Raw genomic sequence first — 19,867 nt, 5'->3', positions numbered from 1 at the left:
ACAAAACAATGGAAAGCAAAATGATTGACTTGATAAATGCCAAACAGCATTGGATAAAATTAAACTCCCATACCTAATTTTTAAACTATTAATAAATGAATAAAAAGGACACAGCCTTGACAAAATCAAGAATATCTATCTCAAACTACCAATCATTATCATAATTAATGAAAAAATGGTAGAGGCCTTCTCATTAGAATCAGTAACTAAATAAGTTTGCTCATTAGCATCTCAATTATTGAATGTTATTTTGGAAAAAGGAATAAGGTATAACTATTAGAAAAAAGCGACATACTTATTATTGTTTAAAGAAAACAATCTTACCTACCTGGAAAACCAACAGAATCAATTAACAACTGTCAGAACTAATAAGGGGTTTAATAAAGAGTATGTTTTAAAGTAAATATATAAAAATATTATATATATCCTATACGCTTGCAATAACCAGTAAGACAAAGTCATAAGAAAAAAAGATATTCCTCTTAGATAGCAACAAAGGCTGAAAGTACATAGGAATAAACTTAACAAAAAATGGGCTGGCCCTATACGAAGTAAATTAAAAATCACCCCTCTATGGTGCATAAAACAAGAAAATAGTAAAAATTAGAAAAGTAAATGTCCAATGATAGAGCAATAGTTAAAACCTTATGGATTTCCATATAATGAAATGACATGCCACCTTATTTTTTAAAAATATAAAGATATGGAAAAACATTTACACTATACTTTTAAGTAACAAAAAATGCAGATACAATATGATTCCATTTTGTAAAAAAAAGTATGCACATGTACATAAAATATATCTAAAACTGTAGGCATATCATAATCTTAACAGTGCTTATCTCCAACTGGTAGGAATACAAGTGTTTTTAACTTTCTGCCTGACACTTTTTTGTGTTTCCTATATTTTCTACAATAGATAAATCAGAAAAAAAATTAAATATAGATTACTTCCTCCTAAAAGCCCATAAAACACCTCGTATAGCAATGCCTCCCCTTGGCGCCATGAATGGCATTGAAATTTTGGCAAGTCCTATCTCTTCTGCCTGCTCTACAGGTCAGCTTGGGATTTCATGAGTGTATGTGGAAGGCCACACACCAAAGCCCTCTTCCTGGAAGGATCCACAACCCATAAAGATGACAAGTACGAAATCAGTGCAGGTGGACAGAAGAAGCTCTGCAGGGAACTGCAGAAGCCAACCATGGGCACCGGCAGACCTCTCAGTCTGCTGGGGACTGCCAGGGCTCCTCTGTCACACACACCCTTCATGCCTCTAGAAGGGGCAGAGCAAGTGAACCTGCCATTGCCCACAGAGGTTTCTCGTGTCCCATGTCCTAGCAGAGTCTAATATAGAGATTTCCCTGTTTCCACTGACCCATACAACCCCAACCATCCCCCCTACCCCTAGCCCTCATGCAGATAAACAGGAATAAGGAAAATTCCAGCATGCACAAACAGATAACTCAGGGATGTTTCTGGGAATCTTCCTTTAAGCTTTCTCCCCACCAGCTTCATCACAGCACAGGACAGGTAATAGTTTGCTGCTGGGACTCAGGAATAACTTCCTTTCTTTCCTTCGACTCCCCCCTCTTCAGCCCTCCCCCACTCCCAGACCTCCAAGAAAATCAAGGAACCCACAAATAGATAAACAATACATACATGAGGACTGGATTGAGAAGATGTCATGTTAGTGGGGGCCGAACCCGACAGACCGTCCGCAAGCTACAAATTAAACACACTGGTTAGCAACAGGTTTAGAGAAACCACTTCAGGAAAAGCTGGACAGCCCAAGGAAGCATTGCTCTCGGACCAGACACCGTCTGCTCTCCCAGGGACACTGTGAAAGTTGTGGGAGGAAGATGTGCTTTGGAGCTGAACAAGCCTGGCTCCAAATCCTGGCCCCATTGCTTTACCAGCTGCACGACCTTGGCCAACCACCCTGACCCTTCTGAGTCAGCATCCCCATCTGGAAAACGGGCACAGAGCCCACCTCACATGGCAACAGTAAGTGCGGATTGGATAAAGACCATGCACACCTAGCACAGGTGAGGCACATGGAAAGGGCGCAGCCAATGCCTGCATCTTGCCTACTTTCTCACTGCGTGGCACCATTGACTCAGAACCATTCTCACGTGCCCGCCCCCCTTCCTTTTAAACCTCTCCATCATCCCTGTGGTTTCTTCTAACAGCTAAACTTCAGCAGTGACCCCCGCTGGGTTACTGTTCCCAACGTAGTGCAGGTTTCTGAGTCTTTTTTCTTCAAGGACAAGAGCCAGAGCACCATGTGGCTTTCCCAAAATCCTGTATAAGGACAGCTCTAAGAGTTTTATGGTCCAACATGCCTCCCCATACTACAGAAAGTTTTCTGCATCCTTTTCTGGCATCAGATCCTTGCCTGCCATCTTCTGGGACTGTGAATTGATGTTTTATAGGGTGAGTCCCTGGGTCACAGGGTCCAGAGGGCCTTGGGTTAAGGACTGGGAAGCAGGCGACTTTTTCAGAAGCCATGACAATAGTCCCGGAGATGGGGCTCTCTGTGGATGCATATTAGTCTAGGTGGACAAGGCCAGGAGATGCCTTCCATGCAGGGGAAGAGGGGGTGCAACTGGCAACTGCAAAGAGGTGGAGGAACAAAGAAGCACAGCACATTCAGAGAGAGGGAACCATTCGGGGCCAAGGACATAGGGCTGAACCCAGGGCTCCCAGGGTTAGACCTTCTCTTCCTTTGAACATGAGCAAGGTGCTCTGGAATGTCCACAGGTGGCCAAGCCCCAAGCTGTCCTCCCTTTCTGAGCAGAAAGAGCCTGGGACACATGCTCACCTGGGGATTAGGAAGGGCTCAGGAATACCTGGATGATGAAGCCTGCCAGGACTGGGAGGGGAGTTGGGAACTACAGATCCACCCTGCTCTGTGGAGGGGAATCACTGAGGGAACCCTCGCCCCCCCTAAACTAGCCCTCAGGGCTGGTCAGAGCCAGAGCTGGGCAGGAAGACAAAGAGGCCAGTGGGCACCCAGCCAAGCTGCTGGATGGCTCTGGGGGCCTGGCACACGTTGGTGGGTGCGGTGTGACCTCCAGAACAGACCGGATGAACTGTATGTGAAACACCCCCGCTGCCCAGAGACCGGCCGGGCCAAGCAGCAGCTCCACCCCTCCTATTCTCATCCTGAACCTCACAGAAGCCTTTCTGTTATTTTTAATGCAGTTTGTTTTTAGAAAGGTGAGAGGGAAACCGGCAGTTCACCAGAGCAAGAAGGAGAAAAAATAAAGCTAAACATAGTACTCCAAAGATCTGGTCCAGCTTCCGAAATTACACATTCCCCTTTGGGACTCAGGCATAATTTGCTGCTCCGGTTCTGGGAGCACATTTCCACCTTCACGGCGTCCCAAAGACTATAACCGGAGCAGCCAGCTCAAAATTAGCCTAAGCTGGGGAGGCAGGGAGCAGCCAGGCCCAGCACCCCACCCACCCCACCCCACAGGCATAGGGAACAGGTCTGCAGGCCTTAGGAAGCCTCCTCCACACTAGCCTGGGTTTCCTCCATAGCTCTCAAGCCTGTCTCTCTCTCTCACACACACACACACACACACTCACACAGTCCCACCACCAAGCCTTCGCCCAGCTGCTCTACCTACCAGGAAAGCCTTCCTTTCCCCCTCTGCTGCTCCAATCCCACCCCCTCAGAGAAACTTTCCTGATCACTTTGGCCACACAGACCTTCAAGGACCAAAGGAGTCCAAGGTCTTAGTGTCCTTGCTAACAAAGCATTTCATCACTTTGACGTCACTCTGGGCATCTCATTTGAAATACGGTACACATCTCTCATCTGTCTCCCAACCAGAGAGAAAACATCCCCAGTGCCCTCTTTCTCTTTATCCCTCAACACACACATAGCTCCCACCCCCAGAAATCATCCTTCTCTAGAGCCTTAAAAAGGACACCCCACTACTCAGGGTGGTCTCTCAGAATGACAGGCAAGAGTCACCCTTCAGCAAGTAACTCTAGGGGCATCTAGTGCTCAGAGTGGGGGGTGACAGGTGGGTGGGCAGGGGGCATGACCTCTACTTTGAGCTTCAAGACCCTCTAAGACGTGGGGGGAGCACACTCTGTGTGTTCCTGCTCATCTTCATAATCAGAGCACCAAGAACTAGGTTAATGAAAAAGTGACTTAGTAAACAAAGCCCCCAATTCTGTTTTAAAGATAGAAACTGAGTCCAACTCAGAGTCCAAGACAGAATTGGAAGCAGAAAGAGAAGCCCAGGGGAAAGGCAAGAATAGAGAAAGGCGTGTTGGTAGCATTTCATTCGGGTCGCGTTCTTGATTGAAGGCAAGGCATGCCTATTTGTTCGTTTTTCTATAGTTTCCAAATTTTATATAATGAGTGTATATTTATAATCAGAGAAGAATGAATAACATATCCTTTTCTAAGGCAGAGCACTAGATGGAATGAAATATCTTCACGCACCCTCTCTGAGGATATACCCAGGCCCGCCCTCAGAAAGTTAAAGGTCAAGGTCACGATTCCTGCAACACTACCACTGAGGCTAGACACACCCTTGACAGTTTGCACACACACATGGGCTCCCAGCCTATCCCCACCTCTCACACACACTCATGCACCACACTCGTGCATCACACATACACACACAGACGAACCCCACCACCAGGCTACAGGTCTAAAATCTGCTGGAGGACAGCCACAGAGACCAAGAATAAACTGTGGGGTTAACCTGCATGAGCCAACTCATCCCATGCCTCATCCCCATAGAGAGGAGTTCCCAAGGTCAGGCACCCACCCATGAGGAACCATCCTCACCCCCAGAGGTGGGTGCTGACTTATGAACCCTGGATGACAAAGTAGAGAGATCTGCCTTCTACATACGCTTTGGGTCATCTCTAGAACTGGCTACTCTTGACAAAAACCAAAACATTTCTAGAACCTTGAGAAGCATTTTATCATCTCAGTCCAATGACCTGGGCCATCAGGAAAATCTGAGGTGATATTTTCTAGCATGTGGTAGGCTAATCCCGAGAACTGGGCAGATGATGGTGAGTAGGTTCATCAGCAGAGAAGGTGCAACTGAGGGAGGAGACGGAAGGAACAAGACAAAAACCAAATCTGGCAAGAGCATATTTGAAGTTGGGGAGGAGCCCTCAGCTGGGACCTGGTGAGCAGAACAGTGGGGGCCACGTCACGGGAAGAATGAAACAGGCTGCCGAGAAACATGGGTTGAACAAACAGGAGCCAAGAGAAGTCCAAATTCTGCCAGACTTCTTGTCCCTCCCATCCCCAGAGGTCAGGGTCACCATTCTATCTGCACTGGGTGAGGGAGGGGGTGGCGGTGAGAGTCCAGTCAGAGTTATCTGGCAAACCATTTGCGAGGGGAACCCACTGGTTCCTGGATCGGCCTCAGAATGACTGGTTCTCCCAAGTGCCAGGGGATGTGCAGAAAACATGGAGTGAGTAAAAGATTGCCTGGACCAGCCAAATGGAGCCAATGGCTCTCAGAGGAAAACACAATACAAACTCAGTTTTCCCCAAATGCCCTATGAGGTCAGGGCTTCCTAGTCACCAGGACTGGTTTCCATGCTGGGCTCCAGCTCCTTGAGAATAGGGTTATATCTCCTCCATCAGGCAGGGAAATCAATGAGGGCAGAGTCCAAGCCTCTGCCATCAGAGCAGGTGGATCTCACATCCTTCTTCCTGCCCACCTCTGAGACCCTGTGAGCCTGTCCCCATGTGGGCACACATCCGGGAACCTAGATCCCAGCTCCCCACCCTCTGCCTGGCCAGGAGCTCTAGCCAGAGTGGCTGTGTGCTCCCACAAAGAGGATAGACCCTACTCTGGCTCAGACCCCCGCCCCAGTTCATGGATGTCAATATCAGGAGGGTGACCAGACTGGGCCTCCTCACCATCTGCCTCTGGCTGCGCTTGAAGCCAGCAGGACCAAAAATAGTCCCTCCCCCTCTGACTCCACTTCCCTGCATAGATGCAGACGGCCCACTGAGGAGGTGGAAAGCAGAAGCCAGGACAAGGCAGACTGAAGTTTGGGGCTAATTATCTGCCTAATTCAGCTACAAACACCCACCCAGGCCAGAAAGCACTAGCATCCAGTGCTTTGTAGGGCCATCTGAAATTTCCACTTGGGTTTCCCAGTCAAGTTAAGCTCCTTCTTAGACCCCCCTACAAAGAGTAGGCAGGTCATCCCTCTGTCCATCTGTCCACCCACGCACATATCCACCGATCCATGCAGACTTCATTGAACACTTGCTGCTAAGTCAGGCCCTCTGCTGCACAGTAAGGACACAAAAAGGAATGTGCCTTGTCACTGCCCTGAGCCTAGTCTAGGGAAGATGCTGCCACTTAGAACAAGCAGGACCTGAGGCAAGTACAATGACCAAGATATAGATGAGATTTTCTGGAAAAGTGGGGGAGTCGGGAAAGAATCCTGGAAGGAGGTGACCACAACTAAGTGGAGCCTCAAAGAATGAGCAGGAGTTGCCAGCAGTGTCCCCAGCAGAAAGGATGTTGGGGTGGAGCCCTGGAGAGCCACAGACGTGGGAGAAAGGGAGAGCTTGGGACTTCAGAGGACTCTCAACCTCAGAGAAACTAGAGCAAGGCCTCTTGCTTTGGCAGCAGGGAGGCCCAGGGCTGAACAAGAGGCATATTGCCTTGGAAGTATGATGACAAGTGAGAAAGGAGTGGCCATCCGCCCTAAATGTCAGAGGGAAGCCCCTTTCAACACACTTCCAGGGACAGCTCTGAGGGTCCTGAGCGCCAGCACCCAAGTTGGCCCTCCTGCTCTCAGTGCTATAATTTGATTGATGATGTAAAGAAAACAAAACCCTCTGTAGTGCTACACCATCCCTGGGAGAATAAACAGACTGTGGGCCTGAGGACACAAGTGCTGTCTACACAGACTTGGGGGCTCTGCCTCCAGGCAGCACCAGACCTCTGGGAGCCCCAGGTGCCATGGCTGTGATCAGCATCGTGCACAGCTGAGAGAGAGGTGTCAGCCTAGAACAGATGGCCAGTTCAAGGCCTGTGCTCACCACGAGGCCTTTCTCCACTTCCCCTGTAGGTAGAACTGGGTGGTCTCAGGCCTACAGGATCCAGAGTGCTCCTCCCTCAGTGAGAGATGCCACAGACCTCCTGCCCTGCAGTTTGCCATAGTGTCTGACTTACCAGCGGGCCCTGTGTTGCCGGGTGCACAGCAAAGGAATGCCTTTTGCCTGCTGCAGGGTTGCATATCCTTGGAATAAGGCCCCTCTCCCGCCCCCTCCCTTCCCTTCCCTTCCCTGGAGGGAGAGGAATGGAGGAGGTGAAGAGACTATTGGCTTGGACACACAGACCCTTCCTTCTGAGCTGCCTCCAAGTGCCACCAAGCACAAATCCAGAGGGTCCTGGATGAGGTTAGATGCTGGGCCTGGAGCACCCCAGCAAGTACTCTGCCACTCCCACCCCTGTCTGCCTTCTCTCTCATTTGCACCTCCCACCACCCTGATTTCCTGGGCGGCCTCCCGGGGAGAGCCCTCAATGTAGCCCTCAGGGTAGAGGAGCCATTTTTCTCACACGCTCTGGGGGAAATGATGGGGTCTTACCCAGAAAACCCAGACAGCCTCCTCCCCACCAGACTAGAAACTCCATCTAGGCCCCTCCATCTATACAGTGTCCAGCACCAAGGTACAGAGGGAGATGTCCTGTAGAGGCCCTGTGATAGGAAGGGAGAGCAAAAGGACTGGGAGAGACAAGGGAGGGGGAGGGGGAGCAATCAGGGCCAGCTCTTGGTGGGAACCAGTGTCTCTCCCCGGGGACCCAGCACCATCCTACCTGGATAGGGATGAGGGGCTCCTTATCATCAATGTCAATGAGCACGTCTTCCCCGGGACTGAGCAAGCTCACATCATCTGTAGGAGAGAGCGGTGTCCAGGCCTGAGAGGGGGCTCCCTCCATGAGCTCGTCCCTACTCAGCCACAAGACTCAGTCAGGTAACTATGAGACAAACCCACGGGTCTCTCCACGCTTCTCAGCCTGTGCCTTAGTTCTTCCCTTCCCCATTTCTGTCTCTCTCATCTTCCTTCACATTCCCTGTCTCCTCAATTCTCTCTTCCTCTCCTCCCATTTCTCTCCTCCCTCCTCATGCCTTTGAATCCTGGCATCTCTCTCTCCCTCAAGTCTTCCCCCATCACCTCCCACTTCAGCCCTCACCTCTCTGCCCCCACAGGCACGTGCACCTGCCACTGGTGTGTACAGCCCAGAGCCACGCTATGCCCCAAGGAAGACGAGGTCCCTACCCTTCTGGGAAGCTGAGCAAAAATCACCTCTCCTTCAGGTCCCAGTAAAAGGACAGCTTCAGGACACATCGCCATGGGAAGTCCCATCTGCCCTGGGACTCCTCTCTATCAACAGCCCCTCCGCCTACCTGGGCCACCCTGTGGGGATGGACTCTCCTCTGAGTAGGGGTCACACAGGAAGCTCTCCAGGGTGCGGATGGTGCACTGGCCAACCACAGGCCGGCGGCCAAACTGGCGGTTATCAATGACCTTGACCACGATGGGGGGACAGTAGAGCTGCTCCCTGGGCAGCATCTGGGCAGAGGAGGAGGGAAACTCTAAGCAGTGACCTAAACCCACCTCCAGGAGGTCTCAGAGAGAGGAGAGAGGGGTCCCTTCTTCATAGGACAAGCCCAAGGAGAGAGAATGACTATAAACCCACAGATAACCTCCCATGGCCTTAACTCCAAAGTGGTGGCTGGCTGAGCCCAAGAGCTGACCAGGCAAGCAGGAAGCACACACCTTTTCCTCCTGCCTCCCAAAAACCGTACCCAGAGGCTGTTGCTTTTCCCCCACGGCTTTACCTTCCAAACACATCAGCTCAGCCCAAAGCAAAAGCAAGTCTCCTTTCCCTGAACCCTCACTGGCTGGGAGGGGAAAAGGGGAGAAGTTGGCCCAGGACTCAACATTTCTTGCAGACAGTCCCCCCCAAGTGGATACTCAAGAGTTGGCTTACAGACCCAGATTCTTCTCCCCACCCCAGCTCCCCAGCCCCAAAAGCACTTTGAACACAACTTGAAATAATTTATGTGCTCTCCTTCGGTGGCGGGTTTGGCTCAGCCAAGAGGAGGCTCCTGTTGACAGCCACTGGGCCTGGAATTTCTATAGTGCTTTCATCTTGCAAACCATGTTCCTTCCCTCAGGCTTGCCTGACTCCGGCCACTAGGCACAGGCAGCCCTGGGAGCTGGAGGGAACTGGCGGCCTGAGGACAGTGGCTGAGCCCATCTGTGGAGGCCCCAGTGGGGAGGCCCAGGTCAGGGAAGGTTTGGAGGAAATACGGAAGATCAGAGCCCTGGCAGGCCCCTGAGGGGAACTTCGGGGGCTTGAGACCTGCCCTGAAAGGGAAAACAGCCATGGATGATGGGTCCTTGGGACACTGTGGACTTGGGATCTGGGCAGGAGGGCACTAGCCGGCCCCGTCCATGTGGCTCACAGGCCTCACCTCTTCCAGTGAGGACAGCGTGAGCACTTCCTCCGCATTTTCACAGACGCTGAGGTGGGAGAGAAGCCATGACCCACACTGGCTCCCACAGGGAGTCAGAACAGACCCCCAGAATGCTTGGGGTTGCGAGGAGATTCTAGCCACCAGGACACTGGTAGGGGACAGCAGGGAGGGTGAGGCTCACCACTTCCATGAAGAGGGTGCAGATGTCAAAGTTGGGGTTCTTCCGTAGGTTCCTGATGACACAAGACTGTACCATCTGGCCCCCGCACTCCACCACGAGGCTGGGGGAGGAGACACTGGCCAGCTGGTAACTCTTCATGTTCCGCAGGCCCCAGGCCAGGATCTGGGGACACAGAGTGAGGGGAGCAGCTGGGAAGGCCCCAGGCCCCCAGGAAGGCTGGGCCAGGAAGGGGAAGGCCCAGGCTGCCCTACAAGCCCCCACACTGGAGCCAGGCTCACCTCGATGGCAGTACGCTGGAGAACTGGCTTGATGTTCTGGGGAACCATGTAGATGTTGGCCTCCCTCTGGGGTGGTGGGTAGGGCAGGTCTGTGTCCTCTGACTGCAGGGGACATCAGGTGGAACAGAAACAAAGGTAGGAGAGAGACAAGAAAGGAGGACAGATGGGGCCAAAAGAAGAACATGCATGAGAGACAGAAACAGAGAAGCAAGGGCACACACATGGGCAAATGGGCAGGCAGAGGTGAGAGAACTAAGTCAGTTTTTCTGGGCACCATCTTCTCCAGGATCACAATTCAAGCACCATGACCCAGGGTTCCGATCACCCTATTTCAAATGAACTGCAGGTCATGCCTCCTCCCATTATGCAGTCTCTGATGCACCAATGAGCTGCTCAGGGTCACCCCATCTCTGATACATGCACACACATGTGCGCATACATGCACTGCCCTCTCCTTCCTGGAATATCCACTTCAGCCCCTCTCAATCCCAGACAGGACCGTGTGCCCCTCTGGCATGGTTCTCTGGCCTCCTGGCTCATACCCCCCCCCTCCCCCGGCTTACCATCCACCCTGGAGCTCCATCTCTACCCCCCAGCCCCATGCCCGGACACCTGTCAGCCCCTAACACCTACCTCTCATACTTGTCTACCTTGAGGACAGAGCACAAATGCTAGAAGCCAAAGAGTATTCACCAGTAGGAGACAGGGATACGGATGCCCATCATCTACAGGCACCAAAGGGCACTGCTGCAGAGGCTCCTTTCCCACCACAGACCAGAGTTGACCTTCTAAGGGTTTTCCAAAAAGACATGGGCAAGAATCCCCAACGATCATGAAGAATTACGAGAGGAAGTAGACAGGGCAAGGGAAGCAGGTACTACCATGGATTAGGCAGCTACCACACCTCACAGTAGTTGGAACACATGTATGAATCCTGGCTCCACCACTTACTGAGTTAGGTAAGCTATTTCACCTCTCTGTGGCTCACTTTTTATCTATAAAATTGGTATTAAAAGTTATCAACCACTAAAAGTGTGAGGCTGGAAGAAGTTAATACAACATTTAGAATAATGTCTAGTTTGTGTAAACTCTCAATAATAGGACTACTAGCCCTCATGGCACCTTTGTGACAATTAGAGAAAGATGCCCCTTTCTTAAAGATCTTGACTTCCCTGTCAGGTCATCATACTTCACGTGTATGAGAACAAGACACTTTACTGCCACCTACTGGAAAACTGTTATAATAAATACAAATGCATGATGTCTGCACTGGAAATTGCACACACACACACACACACACACACACACACACACACCCGGACACAAGGCCCTTGAGCAGTACAGAACCTGCATGTCTGTACCTGGAGGTCCTGACCCTCAGGATATGTTAACTATAAATTAAAAGAGCTCTGCTGGACACTTTATAGAGCTTGCCTTGCATAACCTCATTTAATAAACAATGGAATCACTGGATTCATTCTCTAAGTGACCTGCTCCGGGTTCTTTCTCAGAGGACAGCGTGTCCATCTACACACACCCTGACACAGACCATGGGAGCAGCTGGAGCAGAGAAGCACACCAGCTTGCTCCCACCTCATCACCTCCTAACCAACCCCAGTTGTCCCGGCTGCTTAACCACACACCGAGGGTGCTGCACTTCCCTGACCTGTAGTGGTCAGCTCATGGCCAGACTCAGACCAGGCCTTGGGTCTAGTTCCAGTCATGCCACCTTCTAGCTGTTTGACCTGGGGCAAATGACTCAACCTTTGTGATTCATACCCTCCTGCAGAGATCCAGGATTATAAGACCCTCCGGAGTCACTCTGAGAATTCAAAGGGAGAACAAGCATACATAGTGTCTGGCACATAGGAAGTGCTTAGCAAATAGTAGTGGCCTTGTGAATACCGTGTTGCTATTAGTGCCATTTGTTTTTCCCATTAGCCTTGTTGCTGATCTCCCAGGGCAATTTGAAGAGAGTCAAGCCACCAAAAGCATCTCTCAGAACAGTAGCTTCATAGCTACCCATACATCTTCAGGGCACAAAGTGAAGAAGCTCCCCATTTTTCCCCTGACCCACAATGAAGATGGCGTGATACAGGAAGCACCTACATTTTTGGACTGCCTGAGAGACAGATGCCATCAGGAGAAGGGAGTGTTGGCGTGCAGTGCTGCCATGAGGCACAACTCCAGGGACTACTGTGCACATCACAGTCCACATGAATGGTGCCCCTGGAGGGTGGACACAGGGCCTGGACAGCCACCACAGTGGCCTGGCTGCTATGCGGACACCTGGCTGAGTGCCCACCCTTGGCCCTCCCAGGCCACCAGCTGCAGCGGCTGCACATCAAGGGTGGGTCACCTCTTTAAAGGAAGAGTGAGGCCTGAATGTCTGCTCATGGCCTGCTTGCAGCCTGCTCGAGGCTGATGCCCAGTCCAACATGGGCCCAGGGCCAAAAGCTTAAGATGCAAAGGAGCAAAACGAAGGTCAGGAAGGGAACCTTGCCCCAGCTCCCCAGGATGGGGATACAGAAAGGTAAGCCTTTCTCATGTGGCTGCAACATTCTCCTGAAATCACCCAGGGAAGCTCATTCATACATTTCCACCCAGATATTCCTCCAGGACCCCAAACTCTGGGCAGAGTCCTTTTGACCCCTTTATATCCCTCAATTTCCATGTTTCAGCTTTCCTTCCAGGTTCCCTTGAGCTCCAAGTTGATGACATCCCTCTGTATGCTGAGGACCAAGCTCCCCACGTTCAGGAACCTATTCATGGAGGAGGACGGGGAACGAGAACCTCGAGGAGAGACTCCAGTACCGTTTGGAGGAGACCCTGGAGGAAGAAGGCAGGTGCACACAGCTGCAGAGCACCGGGCCCAGCACAGACAGCAGGGAGAGACAAGCAGAGACAGTGGTTAGAGGCATGTCCATGGAGCAGCTTCCTCCACACGAGGCTGCAACTCTCATCCCAAGGCTACCTCCGTCTACCTCGCTGTCCCCAAGGGTCCCAGAACATCCTTGCTCCCTGTCACTTGTTGCCACTCCCCCCTTCCACCAGGCCTACAAGCTGTCATGATGGTCCTTGGTACCTGCTCCCTGCTGTGCATACCTGGGAAGTCATCACTGCACACCTACCTGGAACACTCTTTGGGCTCCATAACCCAGTCTCATCCAATCCTCCCCAATTTTCCACACTATCAGCTGGACTTTTTCCTTCCCCATTTAAAGATGGTCTCTCAGATCTTCCCCTGTTCTGTGTCCTCTCCAGTAGCCTCCCTCCCTCTCCTCTCTCTCTTCCTGAAAAGGACTGCCACCATCCAGTGCCTCACTTCCACACGGCCCCCTGCCCAGGGCACATCCCCTCCCTGGGAACTTCTATCTCCACAGTTAGCAATGATCTGCTTGTAACTCATCCCAGAGGCCCCTCACTCACTGGCTCCTATCGCTCTCCCTCCCTCAGCAGCATCTGGCCAACTGGCCTTGGCCTCCTTCCAAAAACTGTCCCTCTGGTTCCACACTGGCCCTCTAACTGCTATCCTCTACTTGGTGAGTCCCTTCCTCTGCACAGCCCTCTCCTAGTCTCTCTGCTCCCACGCGTCTCTCCTAAACCCCAGACCCACGGTCCCAACCTCTTAGTGCTCAGTCCATCCATGTGACCCACTGGCCTCTTACTCCACTGAACTTGTCCAAAATTAGATTCTCTAACTTCCTCTTCAAAACCTGCTCTTTTCAAATGTTGTCTCAGAAACCCACCCCACCATCCACCTCGACAACCAGGCCAAAAAGTCCCATGCCATCCTCAGCGCTCCTCCCACCTGTCGCCACGTCTGAGCGATCACCTAGCCTTGGCAATTCTGTCTCATGAATTGCCTGCATGTGCATCCACCTGACTCCTTTCCTCAGCTGGGGCCACCACCCTGTCTTGCCTGGATTCACCAGCATCCTGCTAAGTATTGCGTTTTGTACATCCACTCCCCACAACAAAGGCAGGCTGTGACCTGCAGGCAAGGGGCACTATCTAAGAATGTCACTCTGTTTAAGGCCCATTAGAGGTTCCCCACCTACTGAGGTGAAGTCCAAACTGCTTGATGTGGCCTTCAAGGCCCCTCATGCTCTAGCTCCTTCTGACTTCTGTCCCACCTCTCACCAGATAACTTTCCCTTCCAGGCCCCCAGAGAGTGATAAGCCATGCCCTGAACATGCTCAATGCCTGCCCTACCAGGCTGCATGAGACACCATGCTGTCTCTACCAGTGAGGCTTGAAGCTCGTGGGTCCTTCTGTCTGAATGCTCTTCTGCCCACTTCATCTGGCTATCTACTTGGCTGCAGCTCTCCATTTAAATCTTCCCTGGGGTCCTGAGCTTAAGTTAAGCACCCCCATGACTTCCAGAGCAACTTGACCCTCTTTGATGGAGACATATCGCCCTCTCCGATTGAAAGACACATCACCCTGTCCATTTGTCTGTGTCCCCCATTAAACCAGCAATTCTGCACACAGGGCCTGCACCTGAATCCCCTGTCCAATAAGTACAGGATTACGAGTGAAGAGTTGAAGGGAGTGGGGCAGAGGGGTAATGGGTAAGTGGATGTGTGAATAAAGAACTGGCTCCAACACCCTCTCCCCTCCTTCCCAGCAGCCCTGTCTGCTCCAGCCTGATCCTTGGGTTCTCACCAAGCCCTCCCTGGGTCTGCTCATTGCTCCCACTGTTTGAATCAGCCTCCCTTACCCTCTTCCTGAATCTAACACATCTTTCAGGGACTAGTGGAAGCCTTCCATCCTCCAGAAAGTCTCCCCAGCCACTCCAGAAAATTCTTATCAGCCTACTCTCTCTAACTTCTTTGACTTCGGTCTAAGTCACCCTGTGTGCAGTCTCCCACGGTCCTAACAGGTCTCCGACATCCCACATGTGGGAGTCCCATGGCCCTGGCCTGATGGTCAATTCTGGTGCCCAAGTTTCTCAACTTTTTCCTAGTCCAGCCAGCCTGAGGCACCACACAGCCCTCCAAGGCTGTGTCGGGGTGGGCTGCAGTGGCCTACTCAGAGCTGGGCAAGCACAGCAGCACTGCCAGGCCAGGGCAGATGTAGGCTGATGCCCACCAGGGCATCCTGATTCACTGCCCTGTGTGACAGGGGACTCTGAGGGACACAGACCTCAGGGGCCCCTTAGAACAGTAGCCTAATTAGGTAAAGCAACATCTGACCACCCTCCCCACTGAACCCTGAATGCGGGGCCAGCCTGGGGCTGCTCTACCAATGGGTTCTACTGGGCATTTACCAAGCTGCTCAGCTCAAGAAGATAAGGACCCAAGGACAAAAGAGGCCCTCTCCCCATCACAGCAGAATCCACCTCCATGCCCCTTTAGTCTATCCATCCTGCTGGTCAGTTCAGTATAGGGAGCCGATGCTCTGACCGTGAGGAGGACGTCCCCCCTCCACACTAGACAGACATTCATTCCCAGGGCAGGGAGATGGCAAGCCCCTGCGGCCACCTAGGTCCATCTTGCCACCAGTAGCCCACTGACCCCCCACCTCTGCAGTCGGGGGACCCTCTGGATATTCAGATTCTAGCTCCTCAGGAAGCTTCAGGCAGGCGCAGCCAGGCGGCTGGGAGGGCTCCATTGTCTGCCTGCCCCACCCAGCTCGTTAGGAACAACATGTTGCTCTAATTACACTTAGGAGGAAAAACAGTGTTTTAAATTAAGGCCTTGGGGTAGGGATGGGGGAAGGATGGGGGATGGAGGACCACTGGGTTTATTTTCCTGATTGCAAAACACCAAATTTTTCCTTCGAGTGGATTTGGGGGTGCAGGAGAGCACCTCATGTACATCTCAGACTGAAAGCCGTATCCTGCCACCTGGATTTGGAAGGGCAGAGCGTGTAACATCTGGTTGGCCCACTGAAGCCCCCAGTGAACACAGCCACAGAGCACACGGGGCCTTCTACCAAGGCATCCCCTCCGCGGAGCAGGACAGGAGAAGCTGAACTGAGGGCGCTGCTCCAACCACACCCACTTCAACGGCCAGGACACAACCCCTGTCCCTGCCTGAGGCCCCCAGGTGGGTCTTTCTCTGCACGTGCCGCATCCCAGGAGCCCCTGGTTTTTAAGGAATGAGCCATCCCCTCTTCTGCCACGTCTGCATGCACGTGTGTGTGTTCTTGCGGGTGTACACACTCGCACACACTCAAATGTGCATGTGCACACTCTCCAGTTCTCAGGAAATCTAAAATTGCAGTTTCTTTGAACTCATTCCCCTTGGCAGCACGGACTGCCTTTGTTCTCCAGACAAAAAGGAAAAGAAACGAGACAGAGGGCTCAGAAGAGGCGGGAGAAGGAGGGAGAGAGGGAGCCAGGGCCAAGGAGCAAACAGAGAAAGAGGGAAACTCGAAGGGAGATCAGGGAGAGGAAGGCAAGCAGGGCTCAGGATTGGGGGGTGGGGGGTACAGCAGACGACACAGAAAGACAAGTCCCCTCCATCCATGCCATAGCCCAAGTGTCCCAAACATCACCAAAGCCTCAATGACAGGACATGACAGTTCCCCTTCCCTGCCAAGAGCGCCAGGAAGGGACACTACAGATGGGCATAAAGCCTGAGGGAGAGAAAAATCTCACCCGACAAACTTGCCCCAATGATGACATGCTCCCCAGACCAAGGGACCAAACCTCCACCCCGACTCCTCTGCCAATCCCTGCTTCAGAAGCGAACTCAGTGTTACCTCTTCCAGGAAGCCATCCCCACTGCCCTCCATCTGCTCTGGGAATCCTTGGCAAAGCCAGATGGCATTTCATGTCACAGACACCTCGTGTCCCACACAGCCCTGGGCTGCGCTGGCCCAAAGGCATGCCCCACTGGTGAGGAAACCCTTAAACCATCCTTCAGAGTCACCTAGGCCTCCTAGCTGGTCTCTCCTCCTGCCCTTTGCTTCCCAGCCTACAGCGCCTACAGCCAGACAACTTCCTAATCACCCAGCTGCCCTCTCTGCTACAAGAATCTAAGCTCCTGGCATGGCCTACCACGGCCCTCCAGGATGGCTGGAGCAACCAGCATGGGAGCATGCTGGTCACCTAGATAGGACTGAATGGCAGATATAAGGCAAGAGCTTAGCTAATTCAGAGACAGAAAACTGCACAGGCATCAGCTTCCTGCAGGCCCAGTGGCAGTAGCAGGACCACCCTGCCTCCACCCAGCACCAAAAGATTCTGAAAACCAAAGAAGACCCTGGATCTTGGCATGAAGCTTAGCCTTCAAGTGCAGGAGAAATGGATGAACTGGGGCCCCAAGGCTGGGGTGGGGGCCCCTGGAAAGGAGGGGGTCACAAGGTCATCTTCTGGGGTAGTTCCCTGGCTGAGTTGTCATTCCAATTATCCTTGAAAGCCTCAGACCCTCTGAACCTGATGGCTCAGCTCAGCCCTGTGCTCCAAAGCCCCACACCCCACATCAGCCTGTGGCTGGCCCTGCAGCAGGACACTTGGCCCTCTTTGGGGTCTGGCCCAAAAGCTGTAAATTTGGATTTGCTTCCTGACAAGAAAACCACAGCCAGATCCTTGCTCTTGGAATCTGAGCCTTCAGTGTTATATATTACAAATCCAGTTATTAAGGATTTTAACTTTTTTTTAATAACTCATCCCTGGGCTGGGTCTTCTTCGGAGCAGGCTGTGGGTTTTGGCCACAGAATGCTCTCAATCGAGAGAGGGCTCCGTGCTGCTTCCCTGGACAGGACTCTGCTCCTCTTTCCAAATCGGCAGTCTTTCCAACTACAGCCAAAAGCAGGAGGCTGGCTGTCAGGCACAATTATGGCCAGCTCATTTGGTGGAGCCCACCTCAGTCTGGGAGCAAAAGGAAGTGAGGTAAGGGGCGCGGGGCCTGCAGATCCCACATCCTGACCCTGCATTTCAAGTCCAAATTGCACTGAAAATGTCAAATGGTGCTCGCTCCCAGCCTGGGGATTCCCTGAAGGCAGGAAGTAGCTGTCCTTTGCCCAACCCCCCATCTGAGTAGGGCTCTCATTCCTGTCTCTCCGCCCAGCACTTTGCCCAATTCATTCATGAGGACCCACTCACAGATGTGCAGGAAGGGAATGTGCTCCTCAACCCCCATGGCAGAGGATGAAACCCTGCTTCATCTGGATACAAATCCCAAACTTCTAGAACCGAGGAACCCCCAGCCCACCCCAACTCCTAAACCACTGGTGTTTGGCCCTGAGGGCAAAAGGCAGAAGGTTTCCTACCTTCTTCCTACAACAATGTCTGGCTAATGCCACCTCTACCAGAAAGGCTTCCTTGGCTACTCTGGCCTCCTATGAACATTTTCTGGAACACATGCCACCTGGTCCTCAGCCAGATGAGTTCTAGATGAATCTGGCCTCCAAGAGGCAGCAAGCCCCCTGAGGCCAGAGTCATCCAGGACACACCCCAGGCAGCCCTGGATCCACACACAGTGAGTAGAGTGAAATTCAGATAGGTCTGTGTGTGACAGATGTCCACGAGGAACCAGGAACCCTGAAGGTTCCAGGGAACATGCCCAGAGGATGGTCTTTACCTCCCCTCTGTCTCTGCTCACCCACCCCTAACCACGGCCGCAGCCCTGAGGGACCACCTCACCTCTTCCAGGATCCGTGATGTCTCCTGCACCTGGACCACATCATGGAAGGTTCCACATCCAGGAGGTGGTAAAAAGAGGAGAGGAGGGAGAATAAAAGTTCGCCATTAGTGACGAGGACCACTAGGCTGGGGCAGTTACCAGCACACCAGACATCACCGAAGAGGAGCCAACAGAAACCACCTCCCATCCCAGGCAAGTGCCATGTGCTTCTAGCCATGCCCTCCACATGGCCCCTGAGAAAGAAGGTGGGATGGACGTTGATGCAGAGGGACTGGGAAAAAAGAAGGCCAAAACATGAACATAGAGCACAGGCATCTCTGGAAGTGACTGGAGAACAGGAAAATGGCAAACAGGTGGTGGGAAGGGCCCGGACCTGTGCCACAACCCCAAGAAGCAGAGAGGCCTCCAGTCCTGGAGCTGCTGCTCCTATCAGAGCATGTGAACTTGGGGAGCCAAGAAGAAACAACCAGGTCCCCAGGATCTAGCAGACTGCAATGGGGAGCTTAAATTTGACAGAATGGGGAGAAAGATAAGGTTGGATTGGGGGAGAAACAAAGGGTGGAGTGGGAGGCCGGGGTGAAGGAAGGCGCACATGGTAAGAGCTGTCTGCGAACTGTGGGCTGCCTTGTAAGGGGGAGGCATCCAAACAGCGCCTGATGACCACTTCTCAGAGCTACAGCTGAGCCTGGCCGAGAAGAGTATTTCCTGATTCAGATTAGCCTGGCACCATGGTGAAGCCTCTGCATTTTCTACCATGACACCCAGGAGAAGGAAGGAGAGCAGAGACAAGGGACCCACTCCCCATCACTACTGGAGGAAAGAAACCTAGTTACGATAGAAACAGAGTTGGGAGCTGTGGTCTAAATCCAAGCCCCTGAAACTCGAATCTGCATCAGAGCCCTCTGAGGGCTTGTAAACACATGAGTTACTGTGCCGCCCACGAGAGTTTGCTTCAATAGGTTGGTAGTGAGACCCAAGTATTTCCAGCAACGTCCCAGGTGAAGCCGCTCGGAGAACCACGGGACTAAGTCGACAGCTCTCAGCCCTGTCTGCACATGAAGATCCCCTGGGTAGCTTTGACAAGTACCAATGCCAGGGCCACACCCTGAAAGACTGTGTTTCATTTGGTCTGGCGTGGGGCCTGAGCACCGGGCATTTTTAAAGCTACCCAAGGATTCTAACATGCACCTTGTCAGAGAGCCACTGGACTGGAAGATCGTAAGGACCCTGCAATCTGAGAGTGTGATCTTCTCAGGGAAGGTGGGGAGAAAAGGCCCAAGCTGGACTGCGACCCGAGACCCTGTCCACA

The 19,867-nt window shown here is 52.4% G+C and overlaps 1 protein-coding gene across 1 annotated transcript in view; it reads right to left on the bottom strand.

Moving 5' to 3' along the window:
- The window catches only part of DYSF (dysferlin), a 206,061-nt gene that overhangs the window by 52,001 nt on the left and 134,193 nt on the right, over nucleotides 1-19,867 (bottom strand). The window contains 7 exon segments of the mRNA XM_090281506.1: nucleotides 1,661-1,723; nucleotides 7,834-7,910; nucleotides 8,426-8,591; nucleotides 9,684-9,845; nucleotides 9,962-10,063; nucleotides 12,776-12,817; nucleotides 18,558-18,587. Coding sequence (XP_090137632.1) covers nucleotides 1,661-1,723; nucleotides 7,834-7,910; nucleotides 8,426-8,591; nucleotides 9,684-9,845; nucleotides 9,962-10,063; nucleotides 12,776-12,817; nucleotides 18,558-18,587 — 642 coding nt within the window.

The sequence above is a fragment of the Furipterus horrens genome, unplaced genomic scaffold, assembly GCF_987537825.1.
Source record: "Furipterus horrens unplaced genomic scaffold, mFurHor1.1.pri manual_scaffold_6, whole genome shotgun sequence".
Taxonomy (NCBI): domain Eukaryota; kingdom Metazoa; phylum Chordata; class Mammalia; order Chiroptera; family Furipteridae; genus Furipterus; species Furipterus horrens.
This window is presented reverse-complemented; position numbering and strand designations above follow the sequence as displayed.